Raw genomic sequence first — 25,946 nt, forward strand, 5'->3', positions numbered from 1 at the left:
CCACCACTACCACTATTGCTACTACTATTACTACTACTACTACTACTACTAATACTACTACTACTACTACTACTACTACTATTACTACTAATACTAGTTACTCTTTATTTTCCCTTTTTATTCGTGGCTTTGACTTTCGACGAGATACGAGAGAAAAACTTAACCATTCTAACCGTTAGCTATTTGATCCTTTTTTTGTTTTTTTCTTTTTCCTTTCCATCAAGTGTAGAAGGGGGATCATCAAGACTGTGTCTGATTCTGAATGGCCGTTTTTTTTCTTTTTTTTTTTTTTAAGATGAACGAGAATAGACAAAAGCGAACGTTTTTATCTCTTCGTAGCACGCGTCGCGTTTATGTCAAAAATATAAAAGATAGATAGAGAAAGAGAAAGAGAGAGGGAATGCTAAACGAGAGATAAAAAAGGAAAAAAAAACAGAAAAATTAAGTTCTCTCTCGTGGCCAATAATATCGGTTATCGCGTCTTTTAATCATTTCATTCGAGCTAACGGATGATGGGTCGTTAAAATTTCACTGTTCGTCAGTTTTCGAGTAGCAAGGCAAGCGATGGATTTTAAATCGACCATTTAAAGGGCACCGTGCGTAAAGCTTCGAAGGGTCGAGGATTTAGACACGACTGTTGTTTTCTCTTTCTCTCTCTTGTATGACGTTTGGGGACGCCGTTCCCGTTCTTCGATCTTTGTTTTTGAAGGAGCAACTCGACGCCGACGTTGACAGCTGTCAACAGCGTCAAGACGTAGTAACGTGAAAAGAATCCTCGTGTTCGTTCGTGCACCCTCACCGATCGGTTGAGAGAAAGAGAGAAAAAGAGAGAGAAAATCGTAAGCTATTTGCCAATTTTATGCACACTTCGCGAATAATGATCGAAAGTGGAACACGTGACCACGACATACATTGTTCGTCGACAATGGAATCGCATGTTTTGTCAAGCATAATAGAACGCGTGGCCTAAGCGTTAATGAAAGGGTTGCATCTTCGAATACATCGACAGGATTCATCATATATACACGTTTACGCAAAATACAGCGGTGCTCAGCGGTTTGTTTGACTAGCCCCGTGGTGCCCTAATCAATTTTAACCTTTTAACACATTCCTTTATATTTACTTTTTTCAGATGAAAAAATTCAACTCAACTTCTTGGTTTTTTTTTTTATTCTTTATACTCGTGCGATTTAAGTGCATCGAATAATATTTTGATTATTTATTTGATTAGAACAATATGTAAGTGTAGCAATTATAATGTATTAATAAAATCAGCATAAGTATCTTCGAGTCAGCACACACATGCACACACAAACGATCGTTAAATTGACGAAACTCGGTTCAATGTCAAATGTTCGAACGTGTACTTTTAAAAGCGTTTTTAGAACAATGGTAAACTACGTTAGGATCTAGAGTAAAAGTGCCACTGTCATTTGTAAGTTTGCGATTGTGCGAAACTTATGTATACGATAGTTCACTCTCTTTCTCTCTCTCTCTTTCTGTGTATCTCAGTTCTGAATAGAAGAAGACCAAAAGTACGCGATTGCATTTGGTGTGTGTTGTGTTCCCATTGAAAACTTTATTCTACGCTTTTGTACCTTCGCCCCTTTTGATATCCGATCTTGAGATAAAGACCGAGACACGATACGCGTTTATTTTTTCGAAAGCTTACTTTTAAATCGTTCATCAATCGAATATGAAAGTTATTTCGTCAATGTTTCGTTTAATCTTTTTGGCACGGATGAATGTTGCACGGGGCTGTTTTTCTGTACAACAGGGTTCAACGAGGATTACATGTGGAAACAATACAACTACAATGTGTAAAACTGCAATGTGTAATGAACAATGCTGTTCTCTACGCGAGTACATTGGTATAAAGTTTTTGATGATTAAATTTTTTCTTAAGGACATGATACACATACTTTAACTTTAATAATTAATAATAAAATTAGGTGTAATATATTTTGAAAGATATTTATTATCCGCGAAAGTCACTATAGTGGCGCCTCATACTGGAAGATGAATCCGTGAAAGCCACTATAGTGTCGCGTAGTAATTAAAAGATTAATAATTATTAATATAATAAAATATGATATAATGTAAAAGATGACATTCGCGAAAGCCACAATAAAGGCACGTAGTGCCTAAAAGATTAAACAAACATATACAATTGTTTGACGTACTTAGAAATTTTATTTTGATTTGTCTATCCGTCGTTTGACGTTTCGAATCGGTTTAAAATGACTTCCGTGTATTAAAATTCTTGCTGCATATGACGATTATGCTACAATTTCGTTCGACTTAAATTAGTAATAGTAGTAGTAGTAGTACGTTGAAAGCAGTAAAATGATAAAATATCGCAATACGAGATAAATCGTTGTTATCCGTGCACACAAATGCATTATCGTTGTGAGATAAGTGTTAAGTATTTCCGTGAAATAGTAAGTCAGCAGGTTGGCATTAACTGGAACTAAATTTAGAAATTGCAAACTTTTCTTCCCTTCTTCGTTTTAATCTTGGTCGAGTAGGTATTCAACTCACGAGGAAGATTCAACAGACTCAATTTAATCTCGGCGAGATGATTAAGGCCACGTTGATGGATATACGGTATCTACAACGCTCGAAAATTATATTCATCGATGTAGTACCCGAGACAAGACAATGGAAGAGGTTTCTGACCGCTCTACGGCCTCGGAACGTTGCTAATTTCGTGTGTAAATAGCACCTCAATTTCGAAACCGGAAGGACTTATTCGCGGAACGGTGTTTGCTTGTTTGTTTGTTTGTTTGCCTGCTTGCTTGCTTAAGTGCTTTTCACGATATTTCTCGAAATATATAATACTAGTACGACGTCCCAAAAAATATAAAAGATAAAAAAAAAACCGCGAGAACCAATCATCTCTTTCTCTTTTTCTTTCTAATCGAATCTACTGTTTGCATCTAAAGATTTGCTTACTTTGTTAAATCCCACGTGGGCGGTACATACAAATATTTGCACGCTCCTGTTTCCCTGCGAGTAAAAAAGGGGGTCGAACATATTTGTTAAATTTTCTAAAAGTATGTTTAAACGACCATTAAACCAACTTTCCCGACAAATATTTGTTTTTGACAAATAAACTACTTTGCGACAGACTAATGTTATTTTTTCTATGTAATATTAGATTAATTAATCGATTAACAATGAAAATATTAACGTAAAGATTTTTATTTTCTACGCGAACAACGAGACTGGTCTGAACGGTCTTTTAGCAAGTCTCTGATAGATCACCGGCTATGCCTAGATTTAATTTTAAACGTCTCGCTCGGCAGACGTCACGACTAAACTGGAAGCTTTAGCCATCGTTGAGATTCCAAGCCGATTTGCTTCCCCAGCGGTCCATCTCTCTCTCTTTCTCTTTCTCTCTCTTTCTCTTTCTATCTCTTCTGTCTCGGTTATGCGCGAACGAAACCTTCAGATGATCGTTGTAGATTGCATTACAATGCGAGTGACTCGGTTAATCGTTAAAACGTTTCATCTACCACCCAACACTAATTCAGAACTTTTAATAATCTCATTCAACTGTCGATCGTTCTGCATGTTTTTTATTAGGTTGATGCATAATAAAATGTTGGATTTTCTTTATATATAAACGTTTGTCTTTCTATTTGTCGTTATTCTTTTGTTTTTGACATAACTTTGTTTATAGTCGTACTGTCCATTGTAAGAATCACATTTCAACAAAACAGATTTTTTCAAAAGTGTGTTCGATTTTTAAATTTCTTTTTAAATTTCGTAAGGATGTGAATTCAACCGATATTCGTGTAATTTTTTTTATACGATGAAAACTTTGTAATAATGCTGTAAAAGCTGCACGCAATATAAACCAGGTATCTGAGAAAAAAACTATTAACGATTTAAAAGTGCAGCATGATTTGAAACATTTCGGTCCGATGAATTTTCCCTACAAAATGAACCGCGAGGAAGATTCAAAATATCTGTAAAATATGATGCTCTGAAAGCATTGGTAGAAAAGAATCCTACTGTATCTTCAAAGAAACATGCTATCAGAATGAAAGTTGACCATACAATAATATTGCTACATATTTCTGAAATTGGCAATGTTAAAAGAATGGAAAAGTGGATACTGCACGAACTAACCGAACGAAATAAGTTGGATCGGTTGAACGTATGCCCATTATTTCTAACTCGATTTTTACAAATGAATTAATATATGAAATTTTGCAGAACCCAACTTATTCACTGGATCTTTCGCCAATCGACTTTAATTTTTTTAAACATTTAGAACAATTTTACGGGTTAAACAGTATGAAAATGAAGACAGCCTAAAAATGTTCATATTAAGGTTTATTGATTCTAAAGATCAGAATTTCTTTAAGACATGCATTTATACATTAAAATCTCGTTGGGAAAAGTTTATTGAAACAAATAGAGTTTATTTTGATTAAATAAACAAGTTTTGAAAAAAGATATGTAGTTTTTTATATTCACTTAAAAATTTGACATTTCATATGCCCCAATCTAATATCTCACTCTTTCTTCGTGTTGTTTCATCAAAATGTTAAGTAACATTTTTACATTTTTCCCCTTGGGATACGAGAAGATATCGGAACAGACATCGAAGAGGACTTGAATTGATCGAAAAGAAAGGGTCGGACGCTTTTGGTTTTGTCAAACATCCCCTAGAAATAGAAGTCGACTAAAATTTACGAAGGGTAGATAATCTTCTTTTCCTTTAGTAAGCAAACGATACCATTGAAAGATCATTTACGAAACCCTGCTGCAATGGATATCCCTTGTCTCGTATTAAATGAGGAAGAAAAGAAACTTCCTTTTTAACGATTAAATACTCAATTCCCTGTTAAACATATGGAACCCGTTTATTTTGAAAATGTTGTAAGTCCATTTTCTCTTGTTCGAGAAAATTAAAGGTTGACATATCTGTTAATACAAAATATAGGGTAATTATATTAAGTATGGTAATGTGCCTATTGGTTTATCAATATATAACTTGATCATATAAATTGCTTTTAGGCAAATTAAATTAAAATAATGTATATTTTACGGGTTACAAATGGACTTACACCACTTTCAAAATTAGTCTATTGTAAAAATCGTTTAATTTCATTTCTGAAAAATCAAATATCACTTAAAATATATATTATTTTATATTAATCCAATTTTGTTAACAAATATTAACAAGATATAGAATAATAGTAGTATTTTTAATTTGAAACTTTAATTATATTGTTAAAATGAAAAAACATTGGTAGTGTTAACTTAAGTTCTTCGTGTGACAGTGTTTTAAAATATTCGTGACGTACAGGAAGTATATAGAGTAATAACTACTCCATATTCTTATATTTTTCGAAAATATTAGGCCTGGAATCGTATTACAAAGGCGTCTGGACGATTTTTTCAAATTTTGCCAGTCTTCCCAAACGTGTAGAAAATAAATTTTTAGTCTTAAATTCTTTCTCTCGTCCATCGATATTTTATATAAAGTAGTGTATGGTACACTTTGAAGAAATCTCAACCAACGTATTTCCAACCAATTTACCTTTTTCCTTTAGCGTTTATTTTTATCTGTTTTTAATTGCATTTTGTAGATTTTTTGTGGAAGCAAAATCCTCTCTTTTCATTTCACGTAAAATGAATTTATTACGTTATCTACATTGTTTTATAATATCATAATAATCGTGTGTGATGTATACAGGAAATTCTTTTTTCTTTTTTTTTTCTTTTTCTTCTATGAAAATTGGATTTCCATCACTTTCGTAATCAATGATTACGCAATTTGTTTTAGTGGCCAATTTTAAATTGGACGAAGCATTGGCATTTTTTAAGGAATTGAATAATAATTTGTTATAAATATAAAATTTACACTAAATTGAGTATGAATCATGTGATACCACATTTTTTATAAAAAACTTGACTAACACTACTTTCAAAATAAACCGTATATTACATATATATACATGGTGATTTGAACTGGTGGTACAAGCGAAAAGGGTGTGATTCTACATGAAAAAATAAATCAAAAATAAAGAATAACAATTTTTCGTTTAAGGCTTTGTTTTTGAGAAAATCGACTCTGAATTTTCGCAAAGTACGACTTTTCGTTAGGCCGCATCAGTCACGTGTGACTGACGTTCAACTATTTTTTCAATACTAAGTAACGATTGTGGCCTGACGGGAATTTCCCTAAGAATTCGCGTGGGATATATATATCTCCATTTTCCAAAAAACAATCGAGTTAGCTACCGTAATAGTTACATTTTTACATGATCTTTTCATTCTGAAGCAATTTGTTACAAATATATTTAAAATCATGAAGATATTGTAACAAGAAACTTTGCCGATCAACAGAATGATAAAAAGTTTATTTTGAAAGTGGCTTATCTCCATTAGTCATTTATTATTTTCCGGTTGCACCTGGTTATTGTACAACTTTATGTTATGTATCAATAAAGCATTTGAGGTTGCTTACATTCCGAGTACATATGATTATACTTTATTGTAAATAAAATGAGACAAAGAGATTTTGTAGTAATAAAATTATTAGAAGACGCAATTTTGAAAAGGATAAAGAATTCTGTTGAAGAATCAATAAACTGGTTAAAAATATGTTGTGGATGAGTTTTGTCAGAAATAAACCGTATAAAATTTTCTATAAGACATTAATGAATGAGAATGAAAATCTGAAAGTCTTGAATTTATTACCAAGTCGGGGTAAACCAAAAAAGTTCGAAAACATTGTATTGACACCACTATATAAAATATCAGACAAATTACAACAGCAAAATTCAAGGACATAATTGACCTATTACGATATATATCACTAGAACATTATGATTTTTTCAAATCCCTTTCACACACACAAAATGTAGATGAGTAGTAAATTGTTTTGTAGGCTATATTTGTAATTTTGTACGTTATGTAGTTAAAAAATGTTTTGAATCGTATAAATTATGTTTCTGAAGTGTTTTAAAGATATGTAAAATAAATTGAGTATTGTTTTTTTCAATTTTAGGCATCTTAAATTACGTTGAATGATGTTAAGTCCGTTCGAAATTTATAACAAATCAAATTGTTGATATTGACAATAGCCTAACTCCATTCGTGGTTAGAAAACGCATATTATTTACTTAATAATTGCCACTATTTTAATAGGAAATATAAATTTAAAGCCTTTAGATACACTTAAGCAGTATAACTCCTTAGTATCTTGTACGTATATTTTTCATTGCATTGAAACGCAAATCCTTCAATATCTCGATTCAAACATAAATGGAGGTAGGCCATTTTCAAAATAGGCGGCCCATATATGTATTATAATTGCAGCTTTGGTATAACATGTTAATGACGATCTTATTTTTACGAGTATTCAAGAATCCCACGAAAAAAATATATTGCTATATTTTTTTACTGGACCAGAGGTGTTATCTAAAAGATAGATACATAAATAAATAGATAGAGGAACAGAGAGAGAGAGAGAGAGAAAGAGAGAGAGAAAGAGAGAGAGAAAGAGAGAGAGAGAAAGAGAGAGAGAGAGATGCAACGAATGAGATAAGCATACGTCGTGTATTGGAACAATTTTAAAAGCAAGAATCATCGGCGAGAGATTCTCGATTAACTTATCAACAAACTGCAATAATATAAGACAGCAACGGAACCGAGAGGGATTGGGGTTCGGGGGGAATAAAACCCGAGTCGTTTATTCGTGGAGTAGGTACGCGTGCGTGAGTGGCCACGTGGACGTGTGGATATCTCATTTGCGTGCACGCGAACTTGTAACAGGATCGAGTTTAAATATCGGTAGGTAAGTGCTCTCCTAGGCGAGAAACAGAAGACGACGTTTCTTTATCGATGAACTTACGAGAAAGGAAAAAAGAAGAAGAAGAAGAAAGAGACAGAGAGAGAAATCGCATTGGTCGACGCGATTACCAGTTACAACTGTCCAGAGGTGAAGAAGAAGAAGAGGAAGAAGAAGAGAAGATTGGTAGATGCACTAGGCACGTGCCGACTTTGTTCAAGAGTTATTCTTAGCCCTGCCTGCTTGCCTACCTGAGCTTCCTTTTGGAAATGGAACAAAAGGCGTGTTACCTCGGCTACGCCGAGTCTTACTAAAGGAGAGCGCAAACATACAATTGTGAACAAATTAACGTCTTTATTTTCTATATTTTTTAACGCGTTTCGCGTGTTCAAGCCTCATTTTTGCCCGACTTATCGTACAGATCATTTAATCTTTGCTTTAATTCTTTGCAGCACAGGATTTCCGATAATAAAATAACCCTATGTTGGATAGAAACTTTATTGAGTTTGAAATGAAAAAAATTACTATATATTTTTATTAATAGAGATATTACATAATGTAAAGACATAAAAAAGAAATAATAATAACCAATTGCTTTGTGTAAATAAGATGAAAGATAAACTTATAAGCATGCAACTATGGTATTGCAATAATATTTCGAGGTAGGATTAAAAAAGTCCCACCGTGTATTAGAATACATCAAAAAGGTGGGACACTTTTAATTCCATCGTGCTCCAAAGAGATAACAAAATCAACTATTACGTGTAATTATTAATTATTTTAAATATAACAATTGAACAAACTTATGTAATTTGTTCTGTACTGCATTTTGTATAATGCCTCTAAATATATCTTTTTGTAGAAATATTTTTTTTACACAATTAAATTTGTTATAAACATATATTTTTAGCTCATTAAATAAATATGTCTAACAATAAGTGTACACGATCGGTGTTACACGTGGCACGGAACGCATTAATCAACCCAATATGTGCTTTTGATATTTTCAAAATGATTCTTATTATTATTATCTATTTAAACTATTGTTTTTGACCCGTTTTATCGGGACAATGAGCTGTTTAGACGGGACTTTGCCAAGTTTAATCTTGTTCCTCCGTATTAAGGAAGATTTGGATGATGTTGCAAATTTTCAAAATTATTGCTCGTTGTATTTCCTCGAGTATGTTTGTGGGTCTATGTTTAGTGTTGTTAGGTGGTATTTGAAGGTATTGGGCGTTATTGATGTTGCAGACATTATTAGTGGTACTGTCAGGACCTTCTTTTGTTTCCATAGTCTGTGTACTTCTTGTGTTAATTGTGTGTATTTTTCTATTTTTTCTTGGTATTTGGTTGTATATCGCTCTCAATGGGTATTGAAAAGTATATTAGGTATGTAGTTTTGTCTTTTTTATTTGTGAATGTAAGTTCTGGCCTGTTGTATTCGATAGTTTTGGCTGTGTGTATTGTTGTACAGTTTATATAGAAAAGTTTGTAGTACAGTTTGTACAGTTTGTAGTTTTTATTTTCCAGTATAGTTGTTGGTGTATATTTGTAATATGGTGTGTTATTATGTTCTATGTTGTATTTGTGGGCTATTGCTTTGTGTACTATTTTTGCTAATGTTGTGTCGGTCTGTGTATTCGGTTCCAGCTAGTATCTTGCATCCTCCTACTATTGTTCCTTGTCTATTGTTTCTGGTTTCTGTTTGCATTTTCTGCAGTTGTCTGTTTTTATATTTTGTTCTTTCATGATGTATTTTCGGTAATTTCTGGTTGTTATTATTTGGTCTTGTATTGCTATTGCAAATCCTGCGGTTTTCGGGAATAGTTTACCTATTTATAGCAATATGTATGTATTCTTAGTTTATGGTATGTCAGTGTTTTCCGTGTTTTGTTCTGTTCCCATATTTGTATTTTATTTTGTATGTATTTCTTTTGGTTGTATGTGTATTGTATGGATGATTCTTTTGTGCGAGGTTTAACGGTGTGTATGCCTTGTCTGCTTGTACTATTGTTTTATGTAGTGTGTTCTTTTTATTGTGAAAAAGTATCTGCGGAGTGTTTGTAATTGTGTGATGTGTAGTTGTTGTATACCTATTAACCATGTGCCCCCTTCGTACCTGTTTATTGTGATTCTTTCTTTACACGATTTTAGATGTAATTTTTGGAACTTTGTGAGCTCTGGCTTGGTTAGTGTGTTAATGTCCTCTAGATCGGTCTGTGTCCACTTTATTATTCCGAACGAGTATGTTATTATTACTATTATTTTTATTATTATTGTTATTATTATTGCATCGGATAAAAATTGTTTTTGACGATATCTCGTAAGTAAAGAAAGAAAGAGAGAGAGGGGGGGAGGATAAGGAAAAGGGTCTCTTCCCCACCCATTCCATCCATCCGGTGAAAGCCCAAAATGGTCTCGCGAGCACGCCTCGTAATACAGGATCGTGACTTATACCAAGTTCTGGTCATTACTCGGCAACTTCGTAGCCAAAATGCAACGTGCATCTCTTGGGGGATTACAGGATAAATGTATCTTAAACATCAAATCCTTTAATTATAATTTCATTCATAATTTCTCAGACAATTTATTGCTGTAACGTTTTGGACTTACAAAGAATGTGAAAGAAATGATCGCATGTTCCGGATCTCTCTTATAATATACTCCTTTTTTTCAGTTGTATCATTTTCCTAATGATATTCGACAAGAATATTTGGGACAAAATATTAGGGGAGGGCCGAAAATTAATCAAAATTTTTCTTTGTTGGCGAAAAGCATTTAATTAGTAAAGAAATCTTTAAAGTCTAATCAAGAAAATAATTTCCATCATTTTTTAATACTTTTTGCTAGCGTAAAGGTAATTGTTCCCTTTTTCCCTTTTTATTACCCTATATATATATATATATATATATATATATATATATATATATATATTATTATATATATTATATAAAGAATTTATTATTATTTTATTATTAAATTATTAATAAATTTCCCTTCCAAAAATATTCTTCGATTTTTCATTGACCGTGTCTTGACACAAATCAACTATGAATAAGCCCATCGAAAAAATTTTGATTACTTTTCGGTCCCCCTAATACGATTTTTCATAAGTATAAGTAGATACGAGAAAGAGAAAAAGAGAAAGAGGATTCGAAAGATTCATAAAAAAGATATTACAAAAATCAGAAGTGTCGTATTTATAATAACGAGTTTCCGGCATATTTTCCAAAACTTTTTTAACGCGTAAACCATAAGTCATCTTTTAGCCACGCCTCTCTCTCTTTCTCTTTCTCTCTCGCAGCAAAAGGTAAGCAAAAGGACGAAGAAGAAGAGGGGAAGAAGTATAGTAACCGGTGAAACGTCGGAAACAAATTGGCCGGTTGGTTTGGACGGCCGCAGCTGTATACAGATATTCATAGCCACTTGACCCGAATGCCAAAAGAACCTTTTCCTATCGCTGAGAGGATAGATCTGCTCGTAGGGATAGGATAGGGAAGGGAAGGGGCGGGAAGAGGAGTTTCTTAGACCAATAAAACGTGAAATACGGGATGGTGGTGTGGTGTATTGGTAATACACCACGTATCACGTATACTTTTCTATATAAACAGATATTTTCTTTTACATTTTTTTGAATCGAAAAAGAAAAAAGGAGTACGGGGAGGAAAGGGGGTGGGATAGGGAGGGGTGGCAGGAGGAGAAGGCTGCACGAGTCGATGATTTTGACGAATAGAAAATGGTTGTTGGTTGTCGACAATATACACAGAAGAAAAAGAAAAAAAAGAACACATTTCTTCGTATCTAAAGGAAATAGATAGATAGATAGATAGATAGATAGATAGATAGATAGATAGATAGATAGATAGATAGATAGATGAAGAAAGAGAAAGAGAGAGAGAGAGAGAAAACGATAAAAGCCAACGACGGTGCGAGTTTACGAAGAAAATAGAGTGTATATGTGTATGTGTGTGTGTGATACATTCGCGGTTTATGTTCCATTTTTTCGTTTAACTTGGAATATGTGCACAGCACGTGTATTCTCTCTGATGCATTAACGATCAAACCAAACTGTTGAAACTCGGTTTGTTAAGAAGGTAATTAAACGTCATGGGTTTACATTCTGTAACATTAAACCGTTTGAGTGCTGAATACTTTTAACTAAAATGTTTTTTGTAGTGATGGAAGAATAGTTTATTATTAATGCAATTGTTTAGGTTGGATGGATATTATTAACTCTTATCGGTCATTAGGTTTTTATATTGATGACTCTTACTAAAAATTATAAGTGGTTTCGGTAAATATTATTCAACATACAAATAAGCAAAATTGCTCAATATTAAAAGAATAACTTATTATTTATTAGAAATTATTTAATTTTTAAAGGAGTACTATAATATATACGAAATTTTATTACTTATTTAATTATTAATACATCTTGCTTAGGCACTTTTTTGCCAAAATATTACTGTGTAGTGGGCGATTTTTTACAAATCGGACGCAAAATTCCTTCTGCATAAAATAGTTTTAATTTTTAAACATTAGGTTTTTTTAATAAATAAATATTTAATAATATTTATTTTAAATTTTTATAATATAAATATTTTATATTTATATATTAAAATAAATAAATATAATTCATAAAAAATTTATATTTTATTATAAAATAAAAATTTTAATATAAATATAAAAATAATATTTAATAAATAAAAAAACGACTTTTTTAGTCACTTCCTGTTCAAGATGTGTTAATTATTAATAACATATTTTTATTATTTGTAAGTCATTTCCCACGTGACTTACAACCGATAAGGGTTAATTAAATTTAATAATAAATTATATTTATTAATTAATGTTTTTATTTCTTATATTATAATTTTTATGTGACAAAATTAAAAGAACAATAATCAATACTTAAATCAATAATTATTGGCAACTTTTAACAAACGCATATATGCGTCCCCAACAGTGAAAGGGTTAAAAATGTTCCCCTTCTTTTTACCCATCTGGTATCTAACAGAAATTCAGCGATCGAGAAGACTAGAAACGAGAGGAGGGAAAGGAGGATGAAGGGGAAGGGAATAGGGTTAGTCGAGAAAGGACAACCGTGGGAGAGACGTCGATTTTTCGTTGGCTCAGCATTTTTTTTTCTTTTTTTTTTTTTATTACAGAGACACACAGACCACCCCAAACCTCTTTCGCTAATGAAATCCGTTCTTGGAAGTTCTCGTCGTAAAAGTCGATAAAGAAGCTCGATGAGAAGAAGTAGAAGAAGAAGTAGAAGAAGAAGGAGAAGAAGAAGAAGAAGAAGAAGAAGAAGAAAAAGAAGGAAGAAGGAAGAAGAAGCATTCGTAGAATGAAAAATACCGATGAAGAAGACGAACGAACTAAACCACCACCGTTTACCGATATTAACCACGATCGATTTTTATGTATACCTTCTATTATTATTATTATTATTATTATTATTATTATTATTATTATTATTATTATTAATCGTTCAAAACAGACTGTACGTCTATATTATCTTTCCTCCTTAACATTAACCTACTTATTTTTTTTTTTTAATTGGAAAAACAAAAAGAAAAAAAAGATCAAAGCTAAAGGAAGGGAACGTCATTTTTCAATGGGCGTCGAGTTTCAGCGGTTTTTATTTATTTTTTTTATATTTTTTGTGAAACTTTGTTTTTTTTTTCTTCCCAACCCTCTTTCTGCTTCCCGTAATATCGTTTTATTTCTCTTTATTTTTTCTTTCTCTTTTTTTATTCATATGTTAGTATTACTTCAATGCTATTAGTCAGAACTATCCAACGACGTAATGTTGCCAACATTGTAACGTAATCGGAATAGCCTAGGGTCATAATACTCGAGGAGAGTCTGCATAATATCGACTTAATTAATCCGAGCGCGTTATATGGGCAAGGGAGAGAGAGAAATAGAAATAGAGAGAGAGAGAGAGAGAGAGAGAGAGAGAGAGAGAGAGAGAGAACGACCAACGGCCGACTTAATCGCGATTTAAATGAAACCGCGAGACAGAATTACGGACTCGGTGTTTGTTCGATTGAAAAGCGTCATCTCTCTCTTTCTTTCTCCCTTTCTTTTTCTCTCTCCCTGTAATTGCAAGAGTAGTAACGATTATTGAGCGTTTTATAATTGCTAAACTAACGATTCCGTCGGAGCTCATCATCAACGAAGATAAAAACGACGATGAACGAATTTGAAAGAGGTGGGGGAGGGTTTTAGCGTGTATGCGTGTTCGAATGCGTGCGTGTGAGTGTTTCGCATATGAGAGACAGAGAGAGAGAGAGAAAGTAAATGCACACGGCAGGCGAGTAAACGGAACACGGCACGAGAGAGCAAATACAATCGTGCGTCTGTCCTGTTCTGCAATTCCATCGTAATTTCGCATAATTGCCTGGCGTGAATCAGTCTGGACAACGAAGAAGAAGAAGAAGAAGAAGAAAAAGAAGAAGACAACGACGACAAAGGACAAAAGACAAAGACGATGCAATCGTAATGGGTACAACGCCGAAGGGGTAGAGGGATAAGAAAATTTACGAATACGATATATGCTTCCCCCTCCCCCACCACCCACTATTTCTCGTTCTCTTATTAGATGGTAAAACAAGTATTGTATCCAATGAGTTTTTACGATTATTATCCTAAGGTTCGTTTCGTTTGAAACGATAGCTATTTAAATGAATTAATTGTCAGACGAGAAAGTTAAGCTTATTTTTCTCTCTCTTTTTTATTTCCTTTTATTCGAGCTAATATCGAAACAATCGAACGTTACGTTTAAAAACTCATTTGGTGCGATTTAAATAACTATGAAGCTTTTTCGCAATGTTATTGTAATCTCTCTCTCTCTCTCTCTTTCTTTTTCTCTGTGTGGGTTTCCGGCGGTGATGCTGCGCATGGACCAAATGAGAGAAATAGAGAAAGAGAAAGAATATCTGGTGTTTACATCACGGCCGATATATCGCACGTTTTACATGCAGAGACAAGCGCTTCTCGTCTACATGGAGTAGAAAAAAAAAGAAAAAGAGAGAGAGAGAGAGAAAAAAAAGAGAGAATGAGAGTGCCGAGAGTTATCTCCTACTAACCTATCGTACATAGCAGCAGTACATACATATACACTTTGCAATCTCTCGACCTGATTATTTTTACGTAATAAGAGCGTTCCTACGTTTAACGAACCCTCTTAAGATTTAAATATACAGACACCACACACACACGCAAATATATATATTTTCACACAGACGATAAAAGTTCCTCCAAACCCTCCCGTAACCATATACGTCTATTCGAAATTTATGATTTTCATAGTAGTCGGCAGTCTATGAAGATCTTCAGTTCTCGAAATATACGTTCTATTCTAGCATTTTGCTAACTCTAGTTGCTTTAAACGCCGGATAGAAGAGGATGAGAAACGTTTGAAACAACAATGACGTAATATTCTAACGAGTTTGTTGACTCTTTGCATATATACCTACGTATATATATATATTTACGTATGCACAACCTACGTGCTTGAAATAAATCGATATTAATTAAATGAAAATTATAAATCTCAAGTTTAATCGAGAGAAAAAAAAAAGGAAAAGAAATAACGCGGATAAGTTTCTGCAATCGAATTTTCTTTCGAAATTGTTTTAACGATCTACTCATTCTCTCTCTCTTTTTTTCTTTTTTTTTTTCCTTTAGTAGAGTCCTCTCGCAAATCAGATTAAAAAGCGAATAGAGAGAGAAATCGTTTTATACTTTATTCGTGAAAGCGAATATTTATCGGTTAAATCGATAATAATAATAATAATAATAATAATAATAATAATAATAATAATAATAATAATAATAATAATAATAATAATAATAATAATAATAATAATAATAATAATAATAATAATAATTATTATTATTATTATTATTATATAAAGGTACATTTTAACAAGCTTATACAAATTTAAAAACTCTGACGGAAAGGAAAAATATCTTTTATTAAATCTCTCTGTGTTGAAAATTGTTATTAAGCGATCATACACCAGTCATAATACATTTCATGTTTTCTTAGGGTTAATACCTAAAGAAAACAATACGTTTATCGAGTTATCTCTTTATTCATTCGCAAGCTAATGTACATATACTCCTGTATATATATATGTTGTGTGTGTTATGTGTGTGTATTTAGGTATTAACTGTTTGACAGGGTTTGTAACGTTATACCTTCTGCTTCGAAAGAGGAATCTCTGAACGGCTAAAGCGATAACGTCCAACCATATTTACACTCATTTCCAAACCGGTGTGTATACCTACCTACCTACCTACCTACCTACCTACCAACAAGTATAGATAACGCGTACCGAGTTAGAATCAGCTGTTTGTAATTTCCTTTGAAATCGATCGACCTTGTCGGAATTCCCAAGCGTTTAGCAGATATTGATTTTGTTACTAGGTTTTGCCGGGGCGTCGGCAGACCTCTGGAAAAATCTCTTTGCAACGCGCGCCCAAAGATAAATCCCGAGAGAGATAGTTAGAGAGAGAGAAAGAGAGAGAGAGAGGGAGAGAGAGAGAGAGAGAGAAAAAGTAAAAAAAGAGGGGGGAAATGGGCTAGTAGTTAGGGGGCAAGAAGGAAAATGAAAGTTGGCGGATTGATGGCGGGGGAGGGGTGAAAAGAGAAAACGTGAGAAATCGCATCTGAGATAGATCCTCTCCTCCCCCTATCCCAAAGCTTATCTACTAACCCATTTTGTCGGTTATTGAAAATCGAACCTTTTGGATCTTTTCGGTTATTGAAAATCGAATCTTTCAGATCTTTCGGATGTCGCGTTTGATGTTTGTCGTGCACGTGTCATAGAAAAATAAAAAAGGGGGTCAAAATTGTACGTTGAGTCAAAAGTATAGGTAACCCTCCTATAACACAGAAAATGAATTCTTAGAAAATGTCTGAGACTTAGAGCCAATACAAAAGAGGGGAGGGGAATCACGTTCCGAAAACTTATTAAAAAAAAAATATTTACAAATTTATATAAATTTATATAAATTTATAATGTATTCAAATATTATATTATTATTAAATATATATTATTTATTGTATATTAAAAAATTTTTTTATTAAAAAAAATATATTTTTTTTATATTAAAAATCCTATCATCTTAATTTATATTAAAAAAAAATATTATATTTTTTTTCTACATAAACAATTTAATTTTTATTAAAAATATAAATGCATGTACAACACAAAACAAAACAAAACAAAAACAACAACAAAACATATTATTTTAATTTAACGCAACTTTAATTTAATAAATTTCTTCGTCGTCACACTGTTCAGTATAATCAACCGAGAGAATATTTTTTCGGTAGAATGATATCGCCTTCACTTTCAGAACTTTTCTTTTTATTTAAAGTTTTTGTCATCTTCTTCCCTCTTTAAAAAAAATCTATAATTTCCCTTTGCTTGCAGGTTCTAACCAAGTCATTGTAAATTTCTCGGTACGAAGCTGGACAGTTTTGCAGCTCCCTTATTGAATTTTCGGCTTCTTTTAGCGGAAGGGCTCTCTACATTCGAGAAAAATGATTTGAGATTTTCAGCTAAGCTTAGGCCTTCTTGTAATTTTGTTTTAATGTTAAATTATTAACTGCTCAATTTTCATCAGTAATCTAGTATCCTCAGAATCCATTTGATTTTTAGTTTCTTGCAATTTTCTTATCGTGTTAGAGGATGCCGTGTTTTCGGAGGGTTCCTGTAATTTATGAATCGTGTTATAACAAAACCGTGTAATAAGATGCCGTATTGTAGGTGAGCTACCTGAAATAGGAATGAAGTAAACGCAGAGGGAAAGAATTGTTCTCTCCTCCGATCGGAAAGATTGCTAAACGAGAAATAAAAGCGTCATCATCAGGTTGAATAATCAAAGGGGTAAATGTTTTGATTGATTTCGTAGTTGAGATTCAAAAAGATTTGTTGCGTAGTAAAGCGAATGAAGGAACGAACGAATGAACGAATGTTTTTGCTTGGTGGTATTATAGTACGGAAGCAAAGGGAAATTTTGTCAGAGTAGACCAAACCAGTCTCTCGTAAATCACGAAAGGCGTGAACGGTACGACAGGCCGAACGACTGTTAGCATAATTCAACGGATATAACCCGTACGCGTTATCGTCGAGACAAGAGAGAGAGAGAGAGAGAGAGAGAGAGAGAGAGAGAGAGAGAAGTCGGCATATACACATACACGTTATATCATATATAATCGGACAAAGTTCGTTGGTTTGAAGTTTCGTTCTGAGACGTAAATAAAACAACGTAGAACGGCGTGGTGTGAAACGATTTAGATAAACCCTATTTTCAAACTTAAACTGATAATGTCTCGAGCTACGAATCGTTACTATTGCTACTATTACTACTACTACTACTACTACTACTACTACTACTGCTACTACTACTACTACTACTACTACTACTACTACTACTACTACTACTACTACTACTACTACTACTACTATTACTTACTATTGATACGCTAACTTTACGATGAAAGTAGAAAATTATATCGCGAAATATCTAACTGGTGGAGGTGATGGTAGTCTTCACTAGTAATCGGTCGAATCATCGGGGGAAGGGAAGGGATGAGATTTTTCTTTTTTTTTTCTTTAGGTTTAAATCTATAGATAGGAAAATGAGAGTTAAGTAGAATTTAGGAGAGAGTGTTACGATAATAGGAACAGAACACAACTGGTAGAGTCCTGTTTTACTTGCTATCGGGCTGAACTAGTCTTCTACGAAAAGGAAGATAATACAAATGGCTGTAGCATAGCTAGAAGTCTTCTAAGCTCCTAACAGCATAGGGCTTTCTAATAATTTCTATTTTCGGTAGATGGAAAAGAGCTACAGGATTGTCGTTCGAGGAATTTTTCTACGACATAGAGAGTTAGAAAAAGAGAGAAAGAGATACAAAGAGTGTGAGAATGTCTGATAAAAGTATCCACCTAAGAAAAGATTTTTCTTTTCTTCGAAGGAAGAACAAAAAGAAGAAATTTCTCCTTTGAGCGAAAGGAATCATTTTTCTTTTTTTTTCTTCTTCAAAGATGACTGATCCTTTCAAAAAAAAAAAAAAAGAAAAAGCTCTTGCAAAGTACATTTGTACTTAGGAAGAAAATGGCGAAAAGGTTTACTTCAAAGATCTTTGCATTTTCATTCCATTATATTATAAAAGGGAAAGAAGAAGAAAATTATAAAACCATGATATTGAAATAGAATCTTTTGAAATTTTTCAGGTGACAACAGTACCGGACGAAGCCGAGGACAGCTTTAAAATGCCCAGAGCTTCCGTGGTACATATGACGTCGACTGCAACGAAACCGCAGCACATGTCGCAGGTACTAACAACACGTTTATTCAATTTTATACAAGAGATACAACCCGTGCATACATTCTAAGACTTTATGCAATCACAATGGAACGTCGTCGCATAACCTCTACGACTACTACTTGGTTAAACTTTCTTTCCTCTATTTCTACCTTTTAACATTCTCTAGAAGAAGATTCTAACGGAAAAAAAGGGTTGCATAAATAAAGGTATACCTTTTTACTTCGAATAATTTTTCTAAGTGGACAAAAGGAAGAGGAAAATTAGCTTGCATGGAGATGATTATATTCGAGACTTAGCTTCTTATTTCTTCTTTTTATTCTTCTTTCATTCTTTTCACACACGTGTTACAACGCAACCGATTGTAATTTTGCAAGGGATAAGAAGAATGACGATAACATTTCTGGTTAGTTTCTATAAAAAGATCTTGAAATTGTGTTCCGCGTTATCTTACCCAAGATATTGCTACTTTTTCTTTTTTTTCCTTTTACCTGAATCGCGTGGGTAAAATTTCGAAAGATCGTAACGAGACCTTACGACTACGATCTTGTCCGTTGACATGGACTTGCGTAAGCAGGTCTACAACTGAATGGGATCTTTGCAGTGATCTATTATCGGAAAGTTAAATCGGTCGATCGTACTTTAAAACCGTGATTCATCGACACACGGAAAGTGACCTATCGTGTAAGAACGTCGTAATACTTTCTCAATATATTAACGTTTTAAAGTATGCTAAATTTGAACAAATTACCCAGTTAACTGAGTTTAACGAGTATACTCGTCATGAAAAAGTCGCAGAGGATTGTGGATATTGTTTCACGACTAATATACTCCTCATGCGTAAAAAATAGTGACCACTTGACCATTTGATATTTTAAATTGTAATTTTTGTGAAAAACGAAACATATTCTCAAATTTCAAGATGAGTAAGAAGAAATTCAAAATTTGTAAATTATTATTATTTTTTTTTTTTTATTTTATTCTCAAAATGAGCAATTTTAATCTCAACTTGTCGACGGTCGATTTTCACTACACACAGCGATGCGCACTTTCCAAATGGAGCACCACAGTTAATTGGTTAAGAATCTCTTTTCAAAACATGAAGTGTTTAAAATTAGGGAAAGTCTTCTTTACTAAATGTAAGATCGAATAGAGAGACAAATTTTATGTAAACTAAAGAGTGTTTCGTTTTAATCGCACGTTCGAGAGGATTTTTCTGAATAAAAATCCGAATGAGAGTTCTAGAGGGAAGAAGCTTACTTTCTTGGCACACGGCCATATTGATATGTAAATACGAGGGGAGGTATAGTCGGAGCTTAATTGAGTGGTTCGGCTTAAAATGCATATCGAGTAGCCTGGCCGTTCTTTTGTGAACGAAGGCCACGGACTGGTCGACGACTACCAACAACCATATCGTTTAGACTTTGTCTCACGTTGCTCGGTAATCTCCGAGGATGTCTAAGAATTTTTAGAACCACCTAACTTCTTCTTATGTTAGTTGATAAATTCAATGGCTCGATTCTTTAGTAAATTTTTCTATCGGGTCGATATTTCCGCTTTTAGTCTCTCGCTTATTATTCATTTCATCGAAAAAATAACAAATGTATTTTAAGTATTCTATTACGTATTAGGGTGAAACGAAAAAGTTCATACGTTTTACAATTAATATTTCAATTATTAATATTAATAATTAAAAAGTATCTATAGAAATAATTTTGTTATATTATTTTCTAAATCTATTGAAATATTCTATAAATTCTATTATAAAATATTTTATAATAAAATTAGGATGCTCCGGCCACGCGTTGCTGTAGCTTTTTTTATAAAACGTTAATTTAATGTAATTTTAAACTATTTAGTAAATTATAACAACACACAAAATAATACCACAATTAGAATGGAATACATAAAATAATAATACAAGAAAAAAATAGAAAAAGTAAGGTTATGTGGTATGTAAATTGAAATAATTGAATTGTAATACAGCGCCGTCTATTGAAAACTTGCAGTACTTAAAGACCTAGATAACTTCTAAATAATAAATCTCTAAATTAGAAATAAAAAATAAAAAATAATCGCGATAAAAACCATCCAATATTCGAAGTTGAAAGAAATCACACAAAATAAAAAAAATTTCATTAAGATCGGTTCAGTAGTTTCGGAGTTCATTAGAAACCAACAACGTGACACTAAATTTTTATATATAAAGATATAATTAATAATTAATTAATAAAAATATTATTCCATTATGCAGTTATAAGACAATTTTTATAAAACAATAAATAAATGACGAACTTTTGGTTTGCTCTAATATTATGTATGTATTATAAGTACTATTACCAATATTCGATGTACTTATGTGATAAACGATAACTTTGACTTGAGTTAATGCGTCTGTGAGTTAATAGCTTAGTTTGACTCGATCTAAAAGAACATCCTTGCACTTGGAAAGTGCACCGACGAGTGAGTGCATTGGCTCGACTCCATGGAAAACGAGCTTTTAACGTTCAGCTGTGCAACATGAAGAAGAGATGACTAGGGACGCACGGATCAGAGAGAAACATATGAAACGTGGATTTGCTTAGTTCCTTTTTGCCACGGAAGAAGGAACCGAATATCGGACGCATAACTTTTTTTTTGCCAATCGTTTTATCTACCATACGGAAAATCGTTTAACGTTCTTTCCAAATTTGTTATTGTTGTTGGTTTTTAAAACGTTCGCTTAGGACAAACGACCCAACGATTTCTCGTTCCGGTTTCTCCCATGCGAGAGAAAACACGAAGAACACCACGCCATTTTTACATTTTTCTTTCCACTCGAACCCTTTTGTACGGTATGTACGTGTTGTTCACGAAACTTTTTTCATGAAAATAACTCGAATAGAAAAGCAACGAAAGACCGTACGTGCCGGTTAGTAATTTTTTTTCTAACCAAGTTTCCGTGGCAATCCATAAAGTCAACGTCGATCGCACCTGTTATCAAAATTCTGTCGATATTTCACACCTTCTCTCAGAGTATATAGTAGCACATGCAAGCATAGAAGTAGTGTACATGCATATATGTATATATATGTATATATACGCGTATAAGGGAGAGTGAGTGCATCGAAGCGTCGAACTCGAAAAGGGATTTCAAAGCGTGCATCTTTTACTTCTTTTTATTCGTACCGAACGATTCGAGACACTCTTCTTCTTTATCTTCCTGCTCCGTTTCAGAATTTTACCACCCATAAAAGATGATATATATTTCTTTTGCTTTTCTTTCAGATAATATAATAGATATATAGAAGAATATTGCATTAATAGAATCGAAAAATATATTTTATTGTTATTATATTTAATCGAAAGGGTTCGTGTGTAAATAACAACCTACGGTGTATAAAATATTTGATCGGACCTTGACCTAGAAAAATAATCGATTTTCAATTTGCATAAAAATAATCTAGTTCGAGATTATGGGAGAGTTGGGGAGCAAGAACAATGTTGCAACAATAGGTATTACGATTTCTTTTATCTTACCTGACCGTACTCTAACATTTACTTTCGATCTTTGTAAGAACAATGATGCGTAGGCACGAATCGATCGTTAATCTTCTTATCGGTTTATCGATCGCGTTCAAATCCTTAATAAATACTATCCTTCGATCCCTTTTCCAATATCTTTGTATCGTTGAATAATAATAATAATAATAATAATAATAATAATAATAATAATAATAATAATAATAATAATAATAATAATAATAATAATAATAATAATAATAATAATAATAATAATAATAATAATATTATTATATCAAAATGTTAAAAATAATGTATATACTTTTACACATATGGGTTACTTAATAATTTTATATTATATTACAAAGGAAAACTTGGGAAACTACCTTTCATTGTAATTTCCGGAGTGTTGCATTTTCGAGTTATGAAACGAAAATATTCCTAGGTACATTTTATTTTCGTTAAAATATTTTATTACGGTATGCTAGTGTGGTTCTTTCTCTTTCTCTTTCTTTTATTCGACTAAAGTATATACAATACTTGTAAAATATTATCATGCGCTAGACAGGGAATATTTACAATTACGGTGCACGAAAGAAATTATGCGAACGTCCCATTATTATCCTGTTGAATAATCCACGTTCATTTACGAGCTTCACATAAGTAATATGAAGTGTGCACTTTTCAACTTTACGTAAGTGTTTAAATAAAAATGCATTTAGAGTGGTTTATTAAACGAAGATATGAGACATCGAATAGCGAACGAGTTACATCACTTGATTTAACTCGAAAGACCAAGAGAGAGAAAGAGAGAGTGTGTGTGTATGTGTGAAAGAGAGAGAAACTATGGTTACGAATCTGGCGAGAAGAGGAGAAAGGTCAGTCAAGGGTCTAAGGTCGTGCATGCAACTCGATCCGGTTATTATCACCTGTTCCACACTAACATGAGAAATCCAAACAGATTTTCGAGAGCCAGGTGTTCTCATCTCGTTGCACTGTCCTCCAATGAAAAAACAGAGATACCATAAAATAAAAAGAACTTTTAGTAATAGTACTTCAAAGGAAGATTTATTGGCGTACGTGGTGCAAAGCACATTTTGGTCGTGGTCCTACGTAACTCTGTATAAGCAACAAAGTCCACAGTGTAAATGTTTAGTATTCCTTGGTAGAATTCGTGAGCTTGGATTTCAATTTGCGGCAAGCAATTTGTTCGGAGCTGGTGGTTGCAATTCCCAGCAATACAAATTCACCTACGTAGATAGATAGCGTATCATTCCTATAGAATAGCTGCTATATATCATTTTCCAGAATATTTACATAGTTAAAGAGCATTGTTAACACGTTTCTCGTGCCCTGTGGGACGTATACGACCCCTGCTGCACTTTCCGTTCAGGTCATTTGGAATTCTCATTGAAAAACAAAGAATTCTTTAAAAATTTATTGTAGATTCACATCATTATTGTTTTGTTGTCTAATGCATATTAACCCATTGACTGCTAGTTCCGAGATATCTTGTAATGTGTGCTGCAATTTAAGTATAATTACAAATGGCCATTTGAGTTAAAAATTATTAAAATTTATATGATGTAAAAAACATTAATTATCAATTATTATAAATGCCATTACAATATTACATCAGTAATTTATTATTATTATATTTTGTAAAATTTCATGTATTCTCTAAAAACCTTGGCACCCAGGGCAAGACGCTCTAAATGTACCTGACAGTCAATGGGTTAAAATTTATATCTTTTTCCTGCTAATTATAACTTTGAAGTATTGAAAAAAATGTAAGTCATATACGTCCTAAACAACCTTTTTTTAATCTTTAAAAAGTGTGAGTCGTATACTTCCCACGCAGTTTGAATGAAAAATCTTCAAAAAATTGCCGTGGCACGCATGGAACTTGTTAAAGATAAAAACGAAAGACTCTAGGATATATTTCTATAGTTTGTTCTGTGAGTTACTTCATTAAAAAATGTCTAAAAGCAATTGTTACAACCCTTCTTCTCTCATCTTCGATGACGTTGCTTTATTATACAATCCGAATGAAGGAGAAGATTAGCAAGTACGACGACTCTCATTGCAAAGGGCATTAGTAAGGAACGTGTATCAAGTATATGCGTCGAGTAATTGTCTACGACGAAGAATGACTCTGCATCCATTGTTACTATCTACGCCCCTGATTAATACGAATTGACTACGAGTCTCAGTGGTACCAAGGAATAAGTAAATCGACGTTTTAAAAAGAAAAGAAATAGTAGAGAAGCGTATAAGTACGACAAAATGCAAGTTGCATGCGTCCTTTATGCGTCGTTATACGTCGTTATACGCGTTGTTGCACAGCAGTTCTTCGTTGCGCATAGCAACGACGATCGAATTTCCATTGAGAATGAAAAAAAACTGCTACTACTACTACTACGTGAAACGATTACACTCCATTTTATTTATATATTCTTTCTTTCTTTTTTTTTTTAATTTTTTTCCCCTTCCTCTCTCGGCTATTAATAGGCTTCGTCATTTTCTGTCTGGAAGGTTTTGGCGACCCTGGCACTTTCCATGGGAACGTTGTCCTCTGGCTTAGCAAAAGGCTATACCTCGCCTGCATTGGATTCAATCTTGGATAAACAACCGCCTACACTCTATCAATCCACCAACAACGATACTTGGTAAGTCAATTAAAAGTTAATGTAAAATTCATTAACTAACGCATAGAGTTTTCTTCGTGTCTAATTATTACTCTTAACCCCTACCACCAAAGAAGCGCATTTCTTGCCACCAGTTGGAATGGGCCAACCGGTCGGAGTCGTTCATTCAAGTATTTTCAAGTAGCATTATCATAAGAATGCGAACACAGATTCTAAGGAGTATGACCCGACACATCCCGACACATGTCGCATGCATCAGCAAGTGTATTATTTATCCTTCTTGGTTATTCGCCGAACCCTCTACCCTACCCACCCACATCATTCTTCATCGTGACAAAAAGACTTTTAGAAAGTTGATTATATCACGATGAAGATCTTACCATATTTCTTTTTTTTTTTTTTTATTTAATTTTTATCTTCAAAAGTGTTACTCTCTTTGTCATTCTTTGTAATGCAAATGAGATTCATGATATAATTGTTGTATAGTATGCCTTGAAAGATTTTTCGCTAACGCATTATTACGAGAGATCGACATCGTTGGAAAAAGCTCCTCAGAAACACTCGCCCTACTTTTACTTTAGATAGATCTTTATTGTGGGATAAAGAAAACCCATACCTTTAAAAC

General features: G+C 33.1%; 2 protein-coding genes across 5 annotated transcripts in view; one reads left to right on the forward strand and one right to left on the reverse strand.

The window, feature by feature from the left end:
• LOC107072573 (Mediator complex subunit 20) overlaps window positions 1-25,946 on the reverse strand; it is a 101,984-nt gene that overhangs the window by 65,443 nt on the left and 10,595 nt on the right. The window lies entirely within an intron of this gene.
• LOC107072572 (facilitated trehalose transporter Tret1-2 homolog) overlaps window positions 1-25,946 on the forward strand; it is an 84,604-nt gene that overhangs the window by 55,660 nt on the left and 2,998 nt on the right. For all 3 annotated transcript variants that reach the window (XM_089175860.1, XM_015332618.2, XM_015332619.2), the window contains 2 exons: window positions 19,081-19,182; window positions 25,209-25,342. In XM_089175860.1, coding sequence (XP_089031986.1) covers window positions 19,081-19,182; window positions 25,209-25,342 — 236 coding nt within the window. The remainder of the gene's footprint in view (window positions 1-19,080; window positions 19,183-25,208; window positions 25,343-25,946) is intronic.

Source organism: Polistes dominula, unplaced genomic scaffold (assembly GCF_049000335.1).
Source record: "Polistes dominula isolate Pdom_NZ unplaced genomic scaffold, Pdom_raw_medaka contig_19, whole genome shotgun sequence".
In the NCBI taxonomy this organism is placed as follows: Eukaryota; Metazoa; Arthropoda; class Insecta; order Hymenoptera; family Vespidae; genus Polistes; species Polistes dominula.